At 45.6% G+C, this 24,785-nt stretch overlaps 1 protein-coding gene across 1 annotated transcript in view; it reads left to right on the top strand.

The window, feature by feature from the left end:
• Positions 1 to 1,547: 1,547 nt before the first annotated feature.
• Positions 1,548 to 24,785, top strand: part of LOC147461942 (tubby-like F-box protein 3) — a 53,233-nt gene continuing 29,995 nt past the window's right edge. The window contains exon 1 of the mRNA XM_086509404.1: positions 1,548 to 1,922. Within this exon, the coding sequence (XP_086365530.1) occupies positions 1,548 to 1,922 (375 nt within the window). The remainder of the gene's footprint in view (positions 1,923 to 24,785) is intronic.

Below are 24,785 nucleotides of genomic sequence, written 5' to 3'. Positions count from 1 at the left end.
ACACTGCTCATGTTGAGCTTATGTGGACCCACCAAGTGAGCTGCTTGAGAGTTTGCAATTCACACTACTCAAGGTCGAAGCAATGGAAGGATGTCGTACCATGTTGACTCACGGCCAGACAACGAGTTTTTTGTTTCGGCTTGCTTGAGCCTCCCACGGGGTGGACATGTGCTCCAATGACCAATCAACTGCTTGCTCTTGCCTGCACAAAAGCACTTTTGGCAAGCGTTGTGATGCGCAATGTGAACAAGATTGGAGCAGAGAGAGAAGGGGGAATGGTGACAATGAGCGAGCGGATATATGATGATGTTTCAACTTTGATGCTTTGAAATTTTTTGTGGGTGGCCTTTTCAAACTTGAAAGGACCTTAAGGCCACGCGCTCTCTCTCATTACACAGTAGGAATACACAGAGCTCTTTATTCATTACGTGTATGTAGCTCATCGCCCACGCGCGACACACACACACACACACACACACACACACACACTCTCTCTCTCTCTCTCTCTCTCTCTCTCTCTCTCTCTCTGCCTGCTTCCTGATATCCGGGCTCTTTCGTCCCCCTCTTTTGCACTTTGTGGCCTCACGAGTCACGTAGCCAGCAGCCAGCTACAACGACGCCCACGCACACGCCCACCGCACGTACGCATACCCCGAAGGCCGGAGTAGAGTGACCAGTCTCCTCTTCTGTTGAGGGCCCCCTTGTTACCGCTTTTCCTTCTGTGAAACCCTTGGAGTCCGACCTGCTTTTTGTTTGCCAGGCAAAGAGCCACAATTTCTGCCGCCCGCTTCTGCCGAAGGCTGAAGGCCATGAAACCATGATCCTAACAACAGAGGATTAGGCTGCAAAATATAACCTCCTGAAGCCATAGCCAGCGAGATACTTTCCTGAAATCATTGAGACGGGTAGGTTGTATCTTTAGCTTTCACTGGGCCACATCCAAGATTTCTCTTCAGAGTCAGGGGGACTTTCTCTTTTGCATTATTCCCGGCTTCCTTTGCTTCATCTTTTGCGTCCAATCTGTATTTACCATAGCCATGGGAAGTGCTTCCACAAACCCTGTGCTCCTGCGCAGACCCTCTTGTTGCTGAAGTTGTTACAGGGTCTCCCTTTAGTAAGGTCGGTCTACGCGTTTGCCACGGATCCGTTGCTTTGATCGCACAGATCATGGTACTACTTTTTAATTTGCGGTAGGTGTAGGGTTAATACGTCTTGAAAACACATGGTTGCCAAGGCTACACTCTGTCAAACGAGACATCTTATACCACAGGTAGATACAGGAGGATAATGAGGGTGTAGAGGCGCAACATTAGAGAAAGCTGTCTGCTTAGAATTGATGAGGGATATAGCAGGGATCCATGCATGTTCCTGGCACAGGTGTAACACAAGAACCAATTCGTAGGTATATGGTGCATGAAACCTGCTAGAAACATGGATTGCATTCTAGTACAGAGCAGATCAAGGGATTGCACATTATTGTTGAACCAGTTTGCTATGCGGGATACATAAGCTGAACGACACACAGAGTCTGAATCACTTATGACAAGATGCCTTTCAAGAGCTTGATAAAGGAGTTTCAAGACTTGAAGGATGGCCTGGGCAGTATATCTAGGCGCAGTTTTGACATCAAATTTCCCATCTACCACCATAGATCGCGCTCCATGAGCTCCGTCCTTGATGAGACTCAAGCACGCATTGCAAAAAATGTGGATGTTTCTGACCAGAGCTGTTGGGCTAACATGCCTCCAGAGCTTTTGCGGGATGTTCTTCAACGTGTTGAGGCCAGTGAGAGCACTTGGCCTTCCCGCAAGCACTTTGTCGCATGTGCATGTGTCTGCAGGAATTGGAGAAATATTGCAAAAGAGCTTGCTAGGCCTCCTGAGCATTCAAAAAAACTGACATTTCCAATCTCAGTCAAACAGGTGTGTACTCCTATTGGCTTTTCATTATTCCTTCACTTCGATTTTCTTTACGCTAAAGAGATTTTATCACTGTGTTGAATAATATTGCGGCACAACAAAGCTATACTGGTGAACTGGTGATGTATTTTAACACGGTTATTTTCTACTTGGCCTTCTTAGTCAACAACATTCAGGAGATGTTCCTAGCTCTAAGCTAATCAAACCTGCTCCAAAGAATCAGAATATACGCTTCAGGCATACATCAGAAATACATGGCAGTGCTCCTGTGTGACCGTCCTTAGCAAGTTACTTTTGGTGATGGCATGCAGTTCAGTGTGTGACAATAAAGTATATTGTCGTTAGGGGCCGCACCTGATGGCTATCTTCTTCTTGACTTTGATTATGTCATAGCTTGACTTAGGAACTTGTATTTTATGTTCGTGCTGTGCCAGAAAATGAGATGCCATTCGAAGCCCTTTGTTATTTGTTTGTCATCTTGTGTAGGTTGGTTATGCTTTCTTTGTACATGAGAACTGGTAGATGTGTCTCTGCTGTGGTTAACATTTTTGTTCCTCTTTATCTCTAGAATATTGTCTTGTGGCTTATTCGAGCCTTCAAAGCAGATTCTAGACTTATGATAGTTAGCAGTACAGCATAAGTCTATATCTGATTATTTTCTTCAGACCATTTCATCCACTTGTTTTTCACATCTTTTGGGGCTCCACTGAGACATTATCATTCTCGGAATTTCTAGGATTATGAAGCAGTGTTCCCTACGAGTGGCTCCAAATGCCTCATGTCCAAAATCCAGAAAAGAACTACGTATATTGGTCACTCTATAGCTGATTATGTGACCAATTTCTGCAAATAGCTTTGAATGGAGGTTTTCAGATTTCTGCCTGTAGGGCCACGTGGAGTGGCGAAGCTTCTTGTGACCATAGTAACAGGGAATGGCCATTTTCAGGTCCTCGTTCCCCACTCCCATCCCAATTTCCTGCTCCGAATCCCCGTTCCGTGTTTCAAACGTGAGTATCTGAAACAGGGAATGGCATTTCATGCATGTTGCCGTTCTCCGTTCCCCGTTCCGATTTCCCGTTCCTGGTAACTATGCTTGTGACCCTTAATATTTGTACCTTTAGATATGTCAGCACTTTGGCTTATCATTTTACTTCTTATGTGGACAAGTACTGCACAGACGGAGTAACATGTTTATCCTTACGGTGTAGCCCAAGCCCATGTTTAGTATTGCACATTGCAGTTTGTGTCATTAACAGGGCTCTAATAATAGTAGAGTAAAAGATGCACCAGTCTCCCGCTGGAACATGTGTTTATCAATGCGTGATGAGGTTTTATGGAGACTGTGAGAGTGTTGTACACTACAGAAAACAAAACAAGTTACAACTGAGCCATGAAGGCTTCTTTTATAGGCTTTATCCAAAGAGCACCGAAGCCGAGCACGGAGATCAACAAGGAAGTGGGCTCCTTTGTTGGAGGTGGTGCGTTCCTGGGTATAGACCAGAAGTGCAACTGATCATTGCGTATTTCAGACCTCCTTGGTAGCCCCAGTTCGGTGCCCTTGGTGGTTCACCCGTATGATTTCCTCTGGTAGCTCTCTTGGCAGTATCACTTCTTGTTATCTCTCATCTTCATCATGGACTGCTCCCCCTATTCTGCGCTTCTTCAGCTGTATGGTTTCAAATGGTACCAGCTGGCCGGTTTTGCCTGAAATCGAGCAACTGGCCAGCTGCCTTGGCAGCACGTTCCTTACTCCACTCCATGACACCACCAGCGGCTTTTGTGGTTATGTTGGATTTTTCTGTGCAGTAATAGAGAGTGCTTTTGGTGGGAAGTGCCTATCTTTCAGAGGCAGCTGTCATCCTCTCTTCCTTAGGTTGCCAGGACACTTTAGGAAAGGTTTTTTTCCCCTGGCTTTTCAGTTTCAGTTTTTCCATGTAGCTAGCTGTATATGGTTTTATCACGTCGCCTTCCGGCATGCTTTGTACCTTATACTTGCCCTCAGGATTGGCTGTTCTGAGGGGTTTTTCTAGTAATAGAAATCAGCCCCTTTTATGCGCGTGCAACGAGAGAGAGAGAGAGAGAGAGAGAGAGAGAGAGAGAGAGAGAGAGAGAGAGAGAGAGAGAGAGAGAGAGAGAGAGAGAGAGAGAGAGAGAGAGAGATGAAATGTTATATTAACGTCTTCAGAAGGCCAGAATGACCTATGAGACCAGAAAGTTACAATGTGGTGGATCTGATACAAAGTCAGAGTAACTAAAATGACAGAATAAATGCTATGGAATGCGAAACAGTCAGGTGTGAACTAAGCAGCTAGATGGGATAGCTAAATCACGGATCACAAAAGATCCAGCATTGATCGTTGGCGGATCTCATCAATCTCCTCCATGGTCAATAGCTTGACCGGGCGTCGTGCATGTCGGGCCAAAGTGATCCGAATCCTCTGATGCAGCATCTGTCGATGCTTGTGTCGTCCTCCACAGTCGTGGGCGTCTGGATCTCCCTAGCTCGGTCGCTCGGTTGATCAGTGTGCCTCTGGTGTGAGGTGGCGAGCTCTCTTGTAGTAGTGGCTCCTCTTGGTGTCCAGTGTCTGCTCTAATGAAGTCTGTGATTCGTCTCTGAGACTGGCTGGCCTCTTCCCTCATCAGGCTCTCTTTGTCTGCGCAGCTCGAGCAAAAACAGACCCAAGCATCTCTGATCTCGTACCGCATGACTCTGGAGAGTGGTTAGAAGCCCTCTCTAAACAATCAGTGGAAGCGGCCGCGTATCTCGTAGTAGACGGGGCAGTGTCATGTGTAGTGCAACTCTGTCTCAGGCTCCAGGTCACACAGGAGGCATGTCCTGGCCTCTGTTGGTACTTTGCTGTATCTCCGAGTCTTGATTCGTAGCTGGTGTGAAGATGTGCGTATCTGGCCAATAGCACATCGTATCCCATGAGACAAGTGGGTGTCCATGTATCTGGGTCTCGTCACAAAACTGTCCTCCGTAAGCTAGAGAAGATGCTCTTTGTAGAAAGCCATCTTCGTGCCCAGCTCCTGTGCTGGCTATATCCATGTCCTCCTGGTGTCTAGTTGAGTCGGGTCGTGGCGGATGAGCCTGGTGATATGAGAGAGAGAGAGAGAGAGAGAGAGAGAGAGAGAGAGAGAGAGAGAGAGAGAGAGAGAGAGAGAGAGAGAGAGAGAGAGAGAGAGAGAGAGAGAGAGAGAGAGAGAGAGAGAGAGATCCTACCCTATAGCTTATCTTTATGCAGCTGCTCTGGTCACCCTCTTTGTTCGTGACGTCCTGTTGTTTGCTATTTCTCATACTTCGTTGCTTCCTCTCCCATGTGTACCGTTGCCGCAGGTTTCCTATCCTGCTCCATGCCTGGTTCCTTCGCCAATTTCTTTTGCATGCCCTCCCCCCCCCGCCCTCCCCCCCTTCTTGGCGGTGGGGGAAAAGAAAAAATCCTATTGTTCCCTTTGTGAGCCCCGTGTCTCTGTTAGGTTTTCTCAGTTTTCTACCTTTTTTCTCTTTTGTTTTGTGTTGTGTGGATGTTTGTTGCCTTGTCGTCCTTTCTTTTTTTGTTTGCCGTTGGTGGAGGGACGTGCACGATGATGGTTTGGAGGTTTGAGATGGTGGGCTCTACCTTCTTCATCGACTTGTTCTGCTTCATGGTTTGCTTTTTGCAGGTTGTTCACACCTTGTCCTACTTGTTGAAGATGGCTATCTAGTTTTGTTGAAGCCTTTTCTCCAACATCGAGTATCTAGATGTCTGGTGCAATGATGTTATGTGGTGGAGATGAAGTCCAAGGTTTGGAATGTGCCTTTTTGGTTGTAGAGGTCCGGAGTGAGACATTGGAGATTCTCTGGTGGAGTTTGCGGCTTCTGTTGCTCAAGGTGGCTTGTTTTTTGCTACAACTCTCTTCTACAGTGTCCATTACTCCCTTGCCTCCAGCTCTTGACATATTTTCCTTATTGTTGCTCTTGCATCATTGGTGGTTTTTCTGTTGCAAGGCTATGGCAGCCACTAACCTTAGTTGTTGGTTTCTTTCCCTTAATTTTTCTTTAATTTTTGGGACCCTCTTTTTGAAGGCACAAATGGTTGGACATTGTATGGCCACTCTGAAACGGTCAACGGTCGAGAGTTTCACCCGCATCAGTGAAGAGCAGGTTGCCACGAGATTGTCGGGCAGTCGACACTAAAATCCGAGTTGTAAAAGGGTGTCTAGGCTGAGTTCAAAGTCATTGAGGCCCCACGCGACACTTATAAGTTGGTGGGAACACTCAAAAGAGGCAAGGTGGACACTTGGCGGCTCCAAAGCCTTTCTACTTGATAACTCAGCTGGTGGGCGGTGGCACCCTTGCTGCCTTTTTTCTTCACTGTGAACTACATAGTGTGTGTGAGTAGTGGGTGCAGGTGTTATAGCTTTAATGGAAAGCATGCCTTCTTCCTTGTATTATGTAGCACGATGATTCCTCTCTCGTGCACCTCTCTCCCCCCGTTTGAATACAGAAACGTGATGCCCTGCTCGAGGGCTTTTCATTTGTATGTATAGTTGTGTAGGTTCATGTGCGTTTGTTGAGGCAAGAGCCTCTTGCATAGGTATTGGATTAGCTAATTGCTAATCCCTCGTAGGTACAGGTGAACTTAGAGAGATTTCATGCGAGAAATCTCGTCCGATTCAGAGGGCAAGAAGCCGTACAAGTGCGGGAGCTCGAGGGCTTGCTATGGATGCGATCCGCATGCGAAATGGTTTAGGATTTTTGCAGGTTTATGATTTTGACCTAATTGATCCCTAATACCCGGAGGAGCTTCGGGGAAGCTAGGGGATCATCGAACACGTGTTTTGGTGCATTTTCGGGGCAGAAAACAGAGAATTCAGCATGCTGCAGATTCTTGTCAGGTTTGGAAAAGTGCTCGAATGCGCCTGGAAGTCACCTTTTTGCATGGGGATTTTGTCTCTGAAACCTTCTATTGTGGTTATGCTACGGAAATTGGGCTAGGGTAGGTCATTTTCAGCCAGGTAAAAGTAGGACAGCTCGTTGGAATTTGTAGATTTTCTCCCAAGTTTAATAAGAATAAAGAAATACCGTAAGGGGCACTAGTCTTTGGGGCCTACAGGGTGTCGGTGTCTACTTGGGAGCACTCTAGGTGCCAAGTTGTTGTTTGTTTGAAGTGTTAATCCCAGTCAGAGGTTTATTCGTGAAGTTCTTGTGTGTCGTAAAGTTCAAGTAAAGTTTATCAAGTATTATTCGTGAAGTTCTTGTGTGTTGTAAAGTTCAAGTAAAGTTTATCAAGTCAGGATTCTGGTGAAAGCTAAAGTCTACCACCCTACGGGCGAGTTTCATGGTTTCGTCGTCGGAACAAAATATAAGGTGCGCCGGAAGTGAATGTTGATATTGCTCAAGATGAGTGCTCCGAATTGTGCTCAAGGTTCCTTTTACTTACGGAAGGGAGAGCTTTCCGATCTTTAGAGAGAGAGAGTGCAATGCTCTCGAACAAAGTGAATGCTACTGTGAATGAAAGTGCTGAGAGAGAGAGAGAGAGAGAGAGAGAGAGAGAGAGAGAGAGAGAGAGAGAGAGAGAGAGAGAGAGAGAGAGAGAGAGAGAGACGACACTAGGCGGTTCTCAAACCCTCCTCCAAGGGCCCCTGTAACAGACTTGGACACTCCAAGTCAAGAATCAACTGCGACAGCACCAAATAACCACTTCAAAACAAGTCACAGATCACACTGGCCCGGCGGAGTTTCGTGCCTAGAGATATTGGCCCCAAAGACTGGCGCCCCTTTCGGTATTTCTTTTTATATTAATCAGATCAAAGTACAAGAGAGTGGCTCGGGGTTCACTCTCAGACTCTGCGTCCAGATGCCCTGAGAAGTGAGGCCCTCACCACTAATTTAAAGGTTTCAAGGGATGCCCAAAAGCAGAGCCCCAAAAGCTTCAAATCAAAAGCAATCGCTCTCTCTCTCTCACAGAGAGTCAAAACTTGAAAGCAAAAGCATTCTCTCTCTCTTTCTCATTAGGTAGAGAAAAAGCAAAATTTGCGTCGCTCATCTTTCTATTTTTTTTTAAAATTTTAATAAGCCTCCGTGATTTTCAGAAATTAGTGTTTTTGGCAAAAATTAGGGTTTGCAAAAATTTTAGGGTTTTTAGCAGAAATTAGTGTTTCTGCTGTCCGTAGTGACGTCATCACTTTGTGACATACCCCCCTCTTGAAAGCATTGTAATCGACCGTGATTACGCAACCGCGTGCCAATGTTCTCCCAAATTGCCTTCCAAAACAAACTCATAAATCTGGGGTCTCTGTCTGAGACAATCGTCTCAGACGTGCCATGTAATCGGAAAATCATCGTGATCATTTTGTGTAATCGGGAGATCAAAAATGAAATCCATTTCAATACTTTCCCAGGGGCGGGTGGGTATGGGTAAAGGGTGTAACAATCCCTGTGCCTTATGCCTGTCAAACTTGACCTTCTGGCATACTGCGCACAACTCTTCCACGTCCTTTTTGAGTCACGGCCAAAAGAAGTATCTCTCTATCCCTTTCATGGTGGTAGCAATGCCGCGGTGACCCGTAAAAGGTGGACAGTGGCATTCAATCATAACCTTTTCCCTCAACGGTTGTGTAACGCACAACATAGTCTTTTTCATCAAGTAGCCTTCTCGAAGGGAGTATCCAGCTATTGTCTCCCCATCTCGTATCCATGTGAAAATATCTGCAAAATCTGTATCTGTGGCATACTGATCGACCATATCCTCGAAGCTCATATGATGTATCGCGGAAATAGCCAGAACCAACGGTTTCTGAGACAAAGCATCTGCCACCACATTCTTCTGTCCCTGCACATGGACAATCTGGAAGTGGAACTGTGACAAGATGTTCGTCCACCGCATCTGCTTTTCCGAAAGCTACTTCTGTGACAAGAAGTAGCGCAAACTCTGATGGTCTGTATAGACAGTAAAATCCGCTCCGAGTAGGTAATGCCACCACTGAGTAAGAGCATGGATAACCGCCAAAAGCTCTTTCTGATAAATCTGTGCTGTCATCCCCGGCCTAGAGAACAAACGGCTCTCGTAAGCTATGACATGGCCTTCTTGCATAAAGACCGTACCCAGACTACGACCACAAGCATCACAATATACTTCAAATGACTTCTGCAAGTTCGGCAAAGTCAAAATAGGTCCTGTAGTCAATTTCTCTTTCAATGTCCGAAAGGCAGTCACCTCTTGTGGGTCCCCATGGAAAAGGTCCTCCTTTTTGTGTCAAGGTATGCAAAGGGGAAGCAACCTCTGCAAACTTTCGTATAAACTGCCTGTAGTACGAACACAGTCCCAAGAAGCTTCTAACTTCATGGACATTCCTCAAATCGGGCCAATCACGGACAGTCTCTATCTTGGCCGGGTCCATTTGCACTCCTGCTGCTGACACAATGTGTCCTAAAAAGTGTATCTCTGGTAGGAAAAATTCACTTTTCTTTGCATTAATCACTAACGTAATGCTTGAAAGACTTGAAGCAGATGATTTCTGTGTTCTGCCTCATTCTTGGAGAAAACAATGATGTCGTCAAAGAAAGTGCCAACAAATAGCTTGTACTCTCGAAACATCCTGTCCATCATCTGGTTAAATGTCGCAGGAGCATTGGTTAAGCCAAAAGGCATCACCAAAAACTCAAATAACCCAAAAGTCGTCCGAAAAGCTTTCTTGTAGATGTCTCTTGGCGCTATCCTGATCTGATGATATCCACTCTTCAAGTCAATCCTGCTAAAGCACGAGGATCCCTGTAACCTGTCGAGTATATCATCGATCCTAGGAATCGGAAATCTGTTCTTGATGGTGATTTCGTTGAGAGTGCTATAATCGATGCACATTCTCCAAGATCCGTCTTTCTTCAAAACCAACAACACTGGAGAGCAATACGGTGAAGTACTAGGCTGGACAAGACCCTTTTCCAAGAGGTCTTTCACTGGGTTCATAATCTTTTCATTATGTACTCGGCTCACACGGTAAGGTGGCTGATTGGGTGGCGTGCTTCCAGGTATCAGATCAATGGTTTGATCTTCAGGCCCTCTGAAAAGCAATCGGCATGAGTGTGGAGAAAAATCTTGGCGTTCTTTTGATCAGGTCAAAACATATTCAACCTTTATCCATCGTTCAGTTCTCTCCCAAAAGAATGAGTAAGAAACTGAAGTTCATCAAGTACAATCTCTAAGCCCTTCATTTATCAAAGTCGCTCTCTCGGCCTGGTAGTCAACCACGGCTTAGTTTTTGTGGTACCAAGGGATCCCGAGTAGAATGTCACTCGCGTGCCCTGAACACCCCTGTCATTGCAAACGAAGTTTGCCAATGCCCGGTGTAATGGCAACATCCCATCCGGGTGCTAGTCGAACTACCTCCGCCTGTGACGTTAGTCTGTCGGGCGTAATTCCAAATCGAGCCGCCAATTCCAAGTGAAAAGAAGTTGGCCTTGGCTCCTTCAAACGAGCTTCCCGATCCTTTACTTTGCCCCAAAAGCGGCAAAGTTTGTACTTTCATTCATTAGATTCGGTGCAGGTCCCACGCCATGTGGTACCAGTTCTGCTTTTCTATCTGTCTTTTCTGCCACATTCCTCAGCTGCTCTCGAACTCTCAGGCCTGTTGAAACCGGCCTGTTCAATCCAAAAAGGGCGGTAGACTTTACTTTAAACCTTGATTTAGCTTTCACCCATTATTAGTCGTCTATTTTACCTGTACTTTCAAGACACATCAAAGGGGAGAGGGATACAGGCTGCTAGATTGCACCTGTATAAGTAGACGGACACCAGATTGGCCCCTAACTTAGGCGCCCCTTTCGGTATTTCTTTATTGTTCAAAAGAGGGAATAAACGCTGTGGTTCCTACAAGCTGCCCCGCACAAACTCGGCTGAATTTCCACTGTTCCAGCCCGATTTCGGCAGCATAACTGTACTAGAACCCTTCACGGTCAGTATTCCCACGCATTGACTGACTTTCCCGACGCATACGGGCACTTTGCAAAACCTGGCGAGAATCTGCAGCACGCTGAATTCTCTGTTTTCAGCCCTGAAAATGCTCCAGATCGCCTGTACAGCGGTCCCCTTGCGTCCCCGAACCTCCTGGGGGTATTAGGGTCCGTTTAGGGCCAAAACCCTAAACCTGCAAAAATACACAGCAGGCTGTAATTCACTGTTTCGGGCTCCGTTTCGCGTGCCGGTCGCATCCCTAGCAAGTCCTCGAGCTCCCGCACCTGTAGGGCTACTTGCCCTTTGAATCGGACGAGATTTCTGGCGTGAAACCTCTCCGAATTCACCTGTACCTGCGGGGGGATTAGCCGCTAGCTAATCCAGTACCTGTGCAAGAGGCTCTTGCCTCGGCAATCGCGCATGAACCCACACAACTGTACATTGGTCAAATGAAGAGCCCACTAGAGGGGCATAACATACTGCCAAAGGGGAGAGAGAGGGCAGTGCGTAGCGTGCAGGGCATCACTCCTGGCACCGCACTGTGCATAAGAGGGAAAGCAAGCACTCCATAGCTCTCAACCTGTGACAGAGACTTGCAAAATGAGCCTCCCAACTATAAATCACGTTTTTGCCTTCTCTATAAGTAGTAAACTGGCCTCAAAGTGCCAAGTGTCACTCATTTGTGCATTTTCCCGCTTTAGACCCTCGGGTCTAAAAATATCTCACCTGCAGCCTCTGTTGACTTGGCCACAGAGTAACAAAATGATCCCCATGTCAAACTGCACGTAATGACGCGAAGACATTTTCAGGTCCCAAAATAGCAGTTCCCTAAATTTTAGGAGATGCTGCCATTGTATCTTTCTAGGTCATCCGACCCTCTTTGTACACTGCGGCCACATCCAAAACTGAAATGTAGCCTCTGTAGCAAAGGATTCCACTTTGGCTAGTCAATGACCCCACTTGGCTAACCATAGTCCTTGTCCAACCTTAGTGCTCTCTTGCCCTCAGGCCTGGACTCCCTCTGGACAGTTCCACACTAGCTATGCAATGCAGGGCAGTTAGATTTCCCGAGGGGTGTTTCCAAAAAGTGAAAGTAAATAGATAATAAGAAAGAAATCAACAAAAAGGATAGATAGTAGTCACACGCTGGTGACATACCCCCCTCTTGAAATCTCAAACGTCCTCGTTTGCATCTATGTCGTCCATGCTTACTGTCAACACTGATGTATTCAACACCTGTCGACACATATACGACACATACATGCTCATTGTCAACCCTGGTGTATTCAACACCTCGTCGACTCATGTATTGCCTGCGTGTGAACCCTGTCCCAATGACATAGTGGTAGCTTCGCACTCTGCCATTGCTTTGAGTCACGAACTTTCCAATGACAAAATGGTAGCTGCACATTTTGCCACTGTCTTATAGTACACGTTGGATCCCGTAACACTTTCGAGCATACCCAAACCGACAGTTTAAGAATGCAGTTACACATGTACTCCTGAATAGAAGCAACCATTGTATCCTTGACAAACTGACAAGAAATACTCACTTCTATAGCACTAACCAAACTTTTGGACATTCCATAAGAGCAATTGCCAAACTGACAATCTATACAGCTCTAACATTCATGTAACAGGTATTTCATTTGAGCTCACTTTAAATACCATGTACATCATTTGTTTCAGAAGCCATTGTCACACTGACAATCCATGTAGCTTTGAAACTCAAGGGGTCAAGGTAGGTTGCAAATCGAAGGCTTCCAGGTAAAGTGATAACACAGTTGGTGACTCTGCAAGTTCACCTTCTTCCATCCACTTAGCATCCATTGGTGGATAGTTTCTGAACTTTACCAAGTAACGCCTAGCAACCTTGCCTTTCACTTTCCTTTCTTTGTGTGCCAAAATCTGTTCAGGGACCAAGATTTCGTCAAGTTCCTCGACTTCCGGCTGATCTTCAGCTGGTATATCTTCTGGCACATCACCCACATAGGGTCTGAGAAGACTCACATGAAACGCATTGTGAATCTTCCAACTGTCAGGCAATTTCAGCCTATATGCAACATCACTGATTATGTCGCACACTTGAAAAGGCCCATAGTAACGCATGCTGAGCTTTGGAAACAGTCTTTCCTTGCCCTTCATCTTCTTTAACCTTGCCTTTTCAAACCGTAGAAGCACCCAATCACCAAGTGAATATACCACTTCACGACGGTGACGATCAGCTGCTTTCTTTTGCTTTGCCTGAGTCCTTTCTAAGGCCACTTTGACCTTCTTGTACATTTCATCCATGTCCTGAACATACTTATCTGCTTCAAATATCTTGTCCTTTGTATGCAGTATGGGAGGAACTTTCTTGCCACCTTCAACTATTTCAAAAGGTGCCTTGCCAGTTGATGAATGCACTGTATTATTGTATGCATACTCCACCAATGGCAAATACTGCTCCCACTTTCCTTTATGCTCTGACACATAGCACTTCAGCAGATCTAGGACAGTAGAATTTGCCTCTTCTGACTGCCCATCTGTTTGAGGATGAAATGACGAAGAGAATTTGAGCGTGGTGCCCATATTCTCAAACAAGCCTCTCCAGAACAAACTTGTCATGCGTGGATCACGGTCGCTGACAATCGACTGTGGCATGCCATGATACTTGAAAATATTGCTCATAAACAAGCGTGCCATCTGATCTGGCTTTATCTTCTTCCTGACAGGAATAAAATGAGCCTGTTTGCTGAATCTGCAAATAATGGTCCAAATACCATCGTTTCCTGTCTGCGTTCTCGGAAGATCAAAGATAAAATCCATAGCAATACTTTCCCATGGTTTATCTGGAATAGGTAGGGGTTGCAATAACCCTGGTGCCTTTTGCCTGTCAAACTTGACCTTTTGGCATATTAGGCATTCTCGCACAAAGGCATCCACATCCCTTCTCAATGTAGGCCAATAGAAGAATGTCTCAACCGCTTTCACTGTAGCATCGATACCACGATGCCCTGCATACGGTGGGACATGACTCTCTTCCATAACTTTGCGTCGCAATGGCTTTGTGACACACAATCTGCCATGCATCATCATGAACCCATCTTTGAGAAGATAGTGTTCATGACGTTGTCCATCCATTAGTTGCTCGAAGACCCTTGCAAAATCTTCATCATTTGCATACTGTTCTCTCATATCATCAAGTTCATGATGATAAGGAATCGACACAGCTGAAATTTGTGGCTTCCTTGACAAGGCATCAGCCACAACGTTCTTCTTGCCTTCCACATGCACAATCTGAAAATGGAACATGGACAAGATATTTGCCCATCGCATATGCTTTTCAGATAATTTTGTCTGTGTCAAGAAGTATCGCAAGGTCTGATGGTCCGTTTGGACAACGAAATCTGCACCTAGCAGGTAGTGTTTCCAAGTTAAGAGCGCATGAATCACAGCCAGTAACTCTTTCTCATAGACCTGCATGGTCATCTCTGGCCCTTGCAAAATTCTGCTCTCATAGGCTACTACCCTGCCATCTTGCATTAGCACAGCACCAATGCTACTACCGCAGGCATCACATTGGACCACAAATGACTTCCTAAGATCTGGCAACACAATGACTGGATCCGAAGTCATCTTTTCCTTTAAGAGATTAAAAGCTGAAATCTCTTTTTGTGTCCATCTAAAGGTGACTGCCTTCTTTTGAAGAGCATGTAAAGGTGAAGCAATCTCAGCGAAATTTCGGATAAACCTTCTGTAATAGGAGCATAGTCCCAAGAAGCTTCGGACATCATGCACCGTCTTCAAATTTGGCCATGACTTGATCGCTTCAACTTTTGCAGGATCCATTCTGACACCATCCTTTGAGACAATGTGTCCCAGAAAGTGAATCTCTTCCAGAAAAAACTCACTTTTCTTTGCATTGATGAGCAACCTATGACTGCGTAGCTCTTTGAACACAATGGCCAAGTGATGCCTATGCTCCTCTTCATTCTTTGAGTAGACTATCATGTCATCAAAGAATGTACCAACAAACTGCTGGTGTGGACGGAAAATTCTGTCCATCATCCTATTGAACGTAGCAGGAGCATTTGTGAGACCAAAGGGCATCACTAAAAATTCGTAAAGGCCAAACGTCGTTCTAAAAGCAGTCTTGTGCACATCCTCTGATCTAATGCGGATCTGATGATACCCACTCTTTAGATCTATCTTGCTAAACATAGCTGCTCCTTCTAATTTGTCCATAATATCATCAATTCTAGGTATAGGAAACCTATTCTTGATGGTATTCTTGTTCAGTGCACGGTAGTCGATGCACATACGCCATGAGCCATCCTTTTTCTGCACCAACAACACTGGAGAACAGAATGGAGATGAACTGGGCTGAATCAGCCCCTTTTCTAACAGCTCCTGTACTTGGCCCATTATCTCTTTCTGCTGAGCCGCACTAACCCTGTACGGAGGCTTATTTGGTGGGCTACTGCCTGGCACCAAATCTATCGCATGGTCCTCGGGTCTCTCTGGCGGTAATTGAGACGGTAATGAATCGGAAAAGCAGTCACTATACTGTTGTAAAAACATTGACCTTTCTTTATCTAGCACAGATAAATTTGATTCATCACAATCTGACACTTCACGTGCAAAAACCAAGTACGCAGAAAGATGCTTTTTCATTACAGAAGTAATAGCAGAAGCTGATACAGTAGGAATAGACTCCCCTTTAAGCTTTACATCCAGAATGTGAGTCTTTCCCCTGCTCTGTACAGTGATCTTTTTGTTGTAGGCATCCATGATTCCCTGTACACGAAATAACCAAGGAATACCTAACAACACATCACATCCGTCCAGTGGCATGATGTAAAATTCTTCAGCATCTACATAGGACTGGATATGTAGACGCAACTTTCCGATGATGGGTGTCACAGCCTCTGTATGGCCAGGACATGCCAAACCTGCCTCTGCTGTATACCCCATCTCTTCAGGTCTGATTCCCAACTTTGAAGCCAATTCTGGGGAAATGAAGTTGGCTTTGGCACCTGGATCAAAGAAGATAAGCACTGTTTGATCCCTAACCTTTCCCCATGCTCTGCAAAGCTCACTTGCATCTGAATTTGGCTTGTCGCCCACCATATCTGGCACTAGACCAGCCATGGGCTTCTTTCCTTTCTTGTCTTCCTTGTCTTCAGAATCAGCTGGCCTTTTCTTTGTAGGACAGTTGTAAGCGATGTGGCCAGGCTGCTCACATATAAAGCATTTGTTCTCTGTCCTCAGGACCTTCTTTTGCTCTTCTGACTTGCGAGGAAAACGTCTTTTCCATTTCTTTGCTGGTCCTTTTTCTGATTCAGCCGTAGCTTTGTCTTTCCCTGCGTTGGCTGACTCCTGAGTCCCTTTAGGAGCCTCATTGGGAACGTGCTTCTTGGCTGAATTTTTCTTGCCTGATCCTGCCTTGACGCCAGTGTTAAATTCACAATCTTCTCCCTTGAGCAAACCATTGCCAGTGTTTGCTACCTCGATGAGCTGCGTCAAAGTAGTGACTTTTGTCTTCGTACAGTACTTTCTCAATCCTTTAGGTAGGCCACAACAGTATTTTTCAATCTGTTCTGTCAATGGCACAAACCTATAGGAAGTTACTGGAAGTAGAGCTTTCCAAAACTTCCGATTGTAATCATCCAGATTTCTGCAAGTGGCAGCATTAAGCTGGTGCCATTCTGTCATGACATCTGCTTCGAAATCATCAGATAACCATGCTGCTGCAAAAATCTGCTTGAAGTAAATCCATGTGGACGGAGCTTGCCCTTGAAGCAATAAAGTTGTCCACCATTGTCCCGCATTCCCTGTCAAGAAAGTGGCTGCCTTGCGGACCTTTGAAGCCTCTGTAAAGTTTCCCCCTGCATAGGCCTTGTCAAACTGCTGGAGGAATGAAAGAGCCTTCTTCCTGTCATCAAACCCTGTAAAGGTCGTGAATGACACTCCTTTGCCACCTTCTTTGTACGGAGTTGGCCTCTCCAGCGGCGTTAAATTGTCATATGGAAGTGACTGAAACATGGGAACACTATTAGGGTTCATTTGTGTTCCTTGGCCGCTATTAACTTGACCTGGAAATGCCATATTTGGCTGCTGATTTGTAATTCCAGCCATACCAAAATTTGCTTGTGGCATCCCAAATTGTCCCTGAGTGCTTTGAAACCCTGGTTGCATACCCATGACACTGTACATGGGGTTAGGCATCATCGTTTGAGCACCCGCAAACACTGTTCCTGGCGTATAAAACTGATTTCCAGGTGCATGACCAGCCATGCTCTGAAATACCGATCCACCTCCAAAATAGCCAGGGTGTACTGAAGGTGGTGGGAAGACCTGATGCATAGCCTGTAAGTTGCTTCCCTGCCCATTAGAACCAGCTATAGGCTGCTGAAAGGTGGCGGGCTGAATTGGTACAGCTTGAAAAACTGGCATCTCAGCCACCTGTTCTTGCACCTTAGGCATACGTTGTGGAGACTGCATGTTCTCCGTCAAGTGTACAGGTGTTTCCATTGACTGTGCGGTATGAATCACCTGTGCTCGAGCCTTAACAGGCTTTTGAATATGATCCAGTGACCCAACTTGCTGAGACGGAACAGGAGGTTGCAGAAAGGCTAAAAACCTTGGGTTCTGCATTACTTGTGTGAACATAGCCACAGCAGTAGCCAACTGGGTCCTGAATATATCATCATCAGTCTGTGGTGGTCTTGAGGACTCACCCACTTCATGTGTCTGTTGACCCTGTGAAGAGGAAACCTCTTCAGTCACATCATCTGGTCTGTCAGCCATAATTGCAATTCCCTGTGTCTGGTCTATGATCCCTGTGTCTTCAAGCCCAAAACTGACCAAGGCTCACTTCTATGGGAAAAAGTGATTTAATCCCGTCGATGGAACCATGAAACCGGCCTGTTCAATCCAAAAAGGGCGGTAGACTTTACTTTAAACCTTGATTTAGCTTTCACCCATTATTAGTCGTCTATTTTACCTGTACTTTCAAGACACATCAAAGGGGAGAGGGATACAGGCTGCTAGATTGCACCTGTATAAGTAGACGGACACCAGATTGGCCCCTAACTTAGGCGCCCCTTTCGGTATTTCTTTATTGTTCAAAAGAGGGAATAAACGCTGTGGTTCCTACAAGCTGCCCCGCACAAACTCGGCTGAATTTCCACTGTTCCAGCCCGATTTCGGCAGCATAACTGTACTAGAACCCTTCACGGTCAGTATTCCCACGCATTGACTGACTTTCCCGACGCATACGGGCACTTTGCAAAACCTGGCGAGAATCTGCAGCACGCTGAATTCTCTGTTTTCAGCCCTGAAAATGCTCCAGATCGCCTGTACAGCGGTCCCCTTGCGTCCCCGAACCTCCTGGGGGTATTAGGGTCCGTTTAGGGCCAAAACCCTAAACCTGCAAAAATACACAGCAGGCTGTAATTCACTGTTTCGGGCTCCGTTTCGCGTGCCGGTCGCATCCCTAGCAAGTCCTCGAGCTCCCGCACCTGTAGGGCTACTTGCCCTTTGAATCGGACGAGATTTCTGGCGTGAAACCTCTCCGAATTCACCTGTACCTGCGGGGGGATTAGCCGCTAGCTAATCCAGTACCTGTGCAAGAGGCTCTTGCCTCGGCAATCGCGCATGAACCCACACAACTGTACATTGGTCAAATGAAGAGCCCACTAGAGGGGCATAACATACTGCCAAAGGGGAGAGAGAGGGCAGTGCGTAGCGTGCAGGGCATCACTCCTGGCACCGCACTGTGCATAAGAGGGAAAGCAAGCACTCCATAGCTCTCAACCTGTGACAGAGACTTGCAAAATGAGCCTCCCAACTATAAATCACGTTTTTGCCTTCTCTATAAGTAGTAAACTGGCCTCAAAGTGCCAAGTGTCACTCATTTGTGCATTTTCCCGCTTTAGACCCTCGGGTCTAAAAATATCTCACCTGCAGCCTCTGTTGACTTGGCCACAGAGTAACAAAATGATCCCCATGTCAAACTGCACGTAATGACGCGAAGACATTTTCAGGTCCCAAAATAGCAGTTCCCTAAATTTTAGGAGATGCTGCCATTGTATCTTTCTAGGTCATCCGACCCTCTTTGTACACTGCGGCCACATCCAAAACTGAAATGTAGCCTCTGTAGCAAAGGATTCCACTTTGGCTAGTCAATGACCCCACTTGGCTAACCATAGTCCTTGTCCAACCTTAGTGCTCTCTTGCCCTCAGGCCTGGACTCCCTCTGGACAGTTCCACACTAGCTATGCAATGCAGGGCAGTTAGATTTCCCGAGGGGTGTTTCCAAAAAGTGAAAGTAAATAGATAATAAGAAAGAAATCAACAAAAAGGATAGATAGTAGTCACACGCTGGTGACACCTGTCGTCGTCTTTATCATTCTGTTCTTTCTGTGCCTTTTTAGGGCACTTCGCGGAGATATGTCCATGTTCCGCGCATCCAAAGCACTTCCCCTCTTTGATGAAGCGAGCTCTCTTCTCAGGAGTAAGCTTGGGTCGTGCATCCTTTTTCTCTGGGTTGCTCTTTTTCTTTCTACTTGCATTCCCAGAAGTCTGTTTAGCTCGTTGTGTCATGGCCTTATCTGTGGGGTAGGTCAAATTGCGAGAGTGAATGGCAAAGCCCCACTTCGCATGACTCATCAACTCCTAAATAGAAGCTGACTTCTATTCCAAGCAGTGATCTCGGATCTCTGTAGGTAGACCCAAGGTAAACCGCTCAATCTGTTCTCTGAAGGAGATCTTCTTGAATGAAGAGGTGGGTAGAAAAGAGCTCCAGAATCTTTCACAATAAGCATTGATTGTATCTTTCTTGGTCATCCGAAGATGGTTCAAAGCAGCTCGTATATCTCGTTCATATTCTTGCGTCAACCAAGAAGAAATAAAAAGCTTTTTAAATTTCAGCCATTTAACTGGCGCAGTCTTGTTAAAAAGAAGTGTGGACCACCAAGTACGAGCATTCCCTTAAGGTAAGAGGCAGCTCTCTGAATCTTGGAGTGCTCTGAATAGCGTCCTCCCGCGAAAGCAATGTCAAACTGTTGTATAAAAGACAAAGCCTTCGAAGCATCTGAGTATCCTGAAAAAGTATCAAACTTGATCGAGTGGCCACCTTCCTTAAACTCTCGGACTTTCTTGCTTTTATCTTCGAGAAAGTCATACTGGTTGGCTTTGTAAAAATTCTTCTTGTTCGCATAGAAGTTTCCATCATCAGAATCTGAGCTGTCTGTAGACGAGTCCTCAATGGAACTGTCAGTCTCTGGGCGAGATTTAGTCTTCTTTGCCTTTTTCTTGCCCTTTCCGAAGCTTTGTTTCTTGCTTCGCTTTTTACCTTTTCTGTCTTCTTCGCTCGAATCTGAAGTGCTAGAATAACTGTCAGAAGAAGAAGAAATGGGTACTCCTTCAAATCGAACACGCTTCTTCTGTTTCTTTGCCTTGTCAAATGTCGACTGACGACCCAAATATTCGGGGAAGTCAGTGCTTTTCTTCTGCTTTTTGCTGTGCTTTTTGGCTTTCTTTTGCGCGTCAAAAAGTTGAGCAATCCGTGCATCAACCACGTTCTCCAATTCCTTCTCCGTATATTTCTTGGAGGCAGAAAGTTTCTTGAGAGCGGGTTTCGGGAGTGGTGTTGTGGTTCTTTGCCACTCTATCTGTACCTCTTCCAAAGAGGTCTGGTTTATATATTTTGCCATCTTCGGGTCCTTGGCAAAACTGAGCATCATCTTCGTTGCATCGTCGATCAATTGACGACGCGTGATCTGTCTTTGCTCCGCCTGAGTAGGCCGAGGCGGGCCATACTCTGTGCCAGAATCTTTATTTGTGATCCTAGCTCGCATCTCCAGATGCAGAGGGAGTCGACTGATCCTTGTGTGAAGCCATAGGTGCCGCGGAAAAAAAATTGGGGATCGGATTTCCCGTAGAAGAGAAATCGGCCGTGTTCTGATACCACTGTAACAGACTTGGACACTCCAAGTCAAGAATCAACCGCGACAACACCAAATAACCACTTCAAAACAAGTCACAGATCACAATAGATTTACACTGGCCCGGCGGAGTTCCGTGCCTAGAGATATTGGCCCCAAAGACTGGCGCCCCTCTCGGTATTTCTTTCTATATCAATTAGATCAAAGTACAAGAGAGTGGCTCGGGGTTCACTCTCAGACTCTGCGTCCAGATGCTCTGAGAAGTGAGGCCCTCACCACTAATTTAAAGGTTACAAGGGATGCCCAAAAGCAGAGCCCCAAAAGCTTCAAATCAAAAGCAATCGCTCTCTCTCTCTCTCTCTCTCTCTCTCTCTCTCTCTCTCATAGAGAGTCAAAACTTGAAAGCAAAAGCATTCTCTCTCTCTTTCTCATTAGGTAGAGAAAAAGCAAAATTTGCGTCTCATTTTTTTTTTAATAAATAATTTTTTAAAGCCTCCGCGATTTCCGGAAATTAGGGTTTGCAGGAATTTTAGGGTTTCTGGCAGAAATTAGTGTTTCTGCTGTCCGTAGCCACGTCATCACTTTGTGACAGCCCCCCTCTCTATTGCGAGAGAGGCCTATGCTATAGATTGCACAAATCTGGTACAATGGTTTTGATGCCAAATGAGGCTAAGCTGATGACGACGGCGGCGATGAGACCAATGGACTGAATTCTGAATTTTCTGCCGTAGTGCTAGGTTGGAACAAAACGCTACCTGATCTGCTACTGAGGGCTGGAATTTGATTGAGTGACAAGGCTGAAAACTGATCGCTGATTCTGGCTGAGTTCTGGCAGAAAACGCTGGGGGTTCTTGGCTGAATACTGTCGCTGATTCTGGCTGGAAAGGCTGGGGATCCCTGGCTGAAGGCTGAGGCTGAAAAACGCTAACTGAGTGGCTGATGTAAGGCAAGCAAAACGCTGATGAAGAGGATTCCAAAAACGGTCAGCTTGCTGGCTTGAGGAAACACTGGATGGCCTGTGCACTCCCAATAGGCTGGGTTGAGTAGATATTAGAGAGCTCCACGATTTGGCCTTTTTTTTAATAAGTTAAGGTCACTTATTAAAGTAACTATAAGAGGTGGTTCACATGGTGTGGGGAAAAAGAGTCTCCGTGGGTCATGCTGGTTACCACTGCTTATGCTTGGGTGGTGGGTGATCATGCTCATGCTTCGGGTTGTGCAATCAGAGGATATGCAACTACTCTTAAGTGCTTGGACATGCACAACCTGCGCATAGGCAAGGGTGCCATAACACTTCCTAGGCTGATCTGAACCCTAGACTTGGGGTAGCTTGTCCACATGCACATAGGGTTAGATGTGCACGTGACATCCCAACTTTTTTAAAGTGAGGTACTGGTACTGAGCTGCATGGCTTCCCTGTAGGCTTCCAACATCTTAGAAAAATTCTTCATCGACCCACACTGTCTCGTGGGTTCCTCGATCCTTGAACTTCAAAAAGTATTGTCGCACTTGCTTCTTTGAAGTTTGAACCATGGCAAAACCGATGCAACAAGACTTGCTCCGGTTCCACGACTTCGGCTTCATCTATGATTTCTGGTTCTTCTTCTTCGGAAATGTGTTTTGAAGGTGTACCCTGAAACACTTTCAACCAAGAAACATTGGAAACTTTGTGCATTGACCATGAGTTAAGCAATTGCAATTTCATAGAAACCTCATTGATCTTTTTAATGACAAGGAATGGACCATACATTCTTGAAAGACAACTTATGACACTTCTTTCCAACTTGCTTAAGACGTTGCTTCATGATTCTCAAATAGACCTAATCTTCTTTCTTGATAGTAACATCCTGTCGATGCTTGTTAGCTTGTCGTAAGTAAGACTCCTCAGTCTTGCTTAGCCAAAGCTTTACTTTCTCAGAAATTTCATCCAACGATTGACTTTCAGCATCTGCATCAGGCAATTAACTGACCGAGCGAGTCAAAAGTGACCGGAATGGATGGTCAAATGCTGCCTCATACACTGAGTTCGACCAATGGCAGAGGAATAAGAGTCATTCACAATTGCTTGGGCCAATGGGAGATAGAGCTCCCTCAATGAGAATGTTGATCATGCACATATGACTTTAAAACATCAAAAGCCTACTGATCGTAAATTTCTGTTTGACCATCTGACTGTGAATGAAAAGCGGATGAAAAATTTAACTTTGTGCAAAAATTTTCAAAGAGAGCTCGCCAAAATTTAACATCCCTATCTGAAACGATTGTCTTTGGCAAACCACAGAGGTTAATGAACAGCCTTGCTACATCTTGTGCAGTAATCGTGGCCTTACAAGGAATCAACATGTAAAATTTGCTAAAACGGTCAACAATTGTCAAATATTGAGTGTTCCTTGAATGCAAACTAGGTGGAAAGTTAGTCACAAAATCCATAGAAATGTCTTGAAGGGCTTGTCAAGAATAGGCAGCGGTAGCAAGAGGCCTTGCTGCTTACCCCTAGGTGCTTTTACTTTTTGACAAATTGTGCACTGTGTGACATAACGAAACACATCTTTCGCATTTTAGGCCAATAAAAGAATCTTTGTATATTTTCCAAAGTGGTGTTCATTCCCCTGTGCCCACCCGTGAGAGAGTCATGAGCATCATGCAATATGGCTCTCCTGAGAGAGGGCAACTGTCACCAGGAGGTGTGTATTTTTCCTGTTGCCTTCTATAAATATGTACTACATATTTTGCTTTTTTTTGTTTTTACTTGTTTTCTCGGAACCCTTGAAAAGGTGCAAGTGGACATTGCATTGCTAGTGTGAAACGGCTGCGGCCGTATAAGTTTCTCACATTGGGAGTCTAGGTCAGTCAGTCTGGGACTGGTCGAGCCAGTTAGCAATGAATTTTGATGAGTATGGAAGCCTGTGTTCGCAAAATGAAATCTGGGCCACTTGAAATGTCACTTACGACTGTATAAGTGAGTGGGAACTAGGGAATTAACTCAAAGGGGCAAACTGGACACGTGGCATAAGGAGAGTTAACCTACAGGACACCTCAGCAAGAGGAGGTGCCCAAATGAGGCACAACTCGCCAGAAAGCTTCTAAATTGCGAGGGAATCCGTCCTAGACAGTGATTTTGACCTGCAAGGGTTTTTGCGTTGCCGTGTTGCCGAAATCAGGTCAGAAATCTGCTTTTTCAGCCCTTCCCAGGTTTGTACAGCTTTGTGAGAGTTTGGACTACGTGTTCGGATCGTCTACTTTTAATTGAATAAAGAAATACCGAAAGGGGGCGCTAGTCAATGGGGCCTACAGGTTGTCGGTCTCGTGTGTGCAGTGACATTCTAGTTGCTGGACGCAATCATGTTCTCTTTTCTTCTCAGTGCTCTGTGTAAAGTTAACAGGTTATTGAAATAGTACCGCCCTATGTCACAAACTAGTGACGTGGCAGCAGGTTCCCAGACAAACACACTGCCGGCTGCCGTAAAATGTGTCGACGGGTAGAATGTAGGGACCCCGTGTCACCAGCGCGTGACTACTATCTATTCTTTTTGTTGATTTCTTTCTTATTATTTATTTACTTTCACTTTTTGGAAACACCCCTCGGGAAATCTAACTGCCCTGCATTGCATAGCTAGTGTGGAACTGTTTAGAGGGAGTCTAGGCTTGAGGGCCAGAGAGCACTAAGGTTGGACAAGGACTATGGTTAGCCAAAGTGGGGTCATGGACTAGCCAAAGTGGAATCCTTTGCTACAGATGCTACATTTCAGTTCTGGGTGTGGCTGTAGTGTACAAAGGGGTTCAGATGACCTAGAAAGATACAATGGCAGCATCTTCTAAAATTTAGGGAACTGCTATTTTGGGACCTGAAAATGTGTTCGCGTCATTACCTCCGGTATGACTAGGGGAACATTTTACAACTCTGCGGCGAAGTCAACTGGGCAACCGGTCAAGAGATTTTTAGGCGGCAACCCCGAAACGGGAAATGACTTGTAAATGTGCCAAGTGGCACATTTCTGTGC

Source organism: Adiantum capillus-veneris, chromosome 3 (genome assembly GCF_014529385.1).
Source record: "Adiantum capillus-veneris isolate H3 chromosome 3, ASM1452938v2, whole genome shotgun sequence".
In the NCBI taxonomy this organism is placed as follows: domain Eukaryota; kingdom Viridiplantae; phylum Streptophyta; class Polypodiopsida; order Polypodiales; family Pteridaceae; genus Adiantum; species Adiantum capillus-veneris.
The sequence above is the reverse complement of the archived record's forward strand: the minus strand, read 5'-3'. Positions and strand labels throughout refer to the sequence as shown.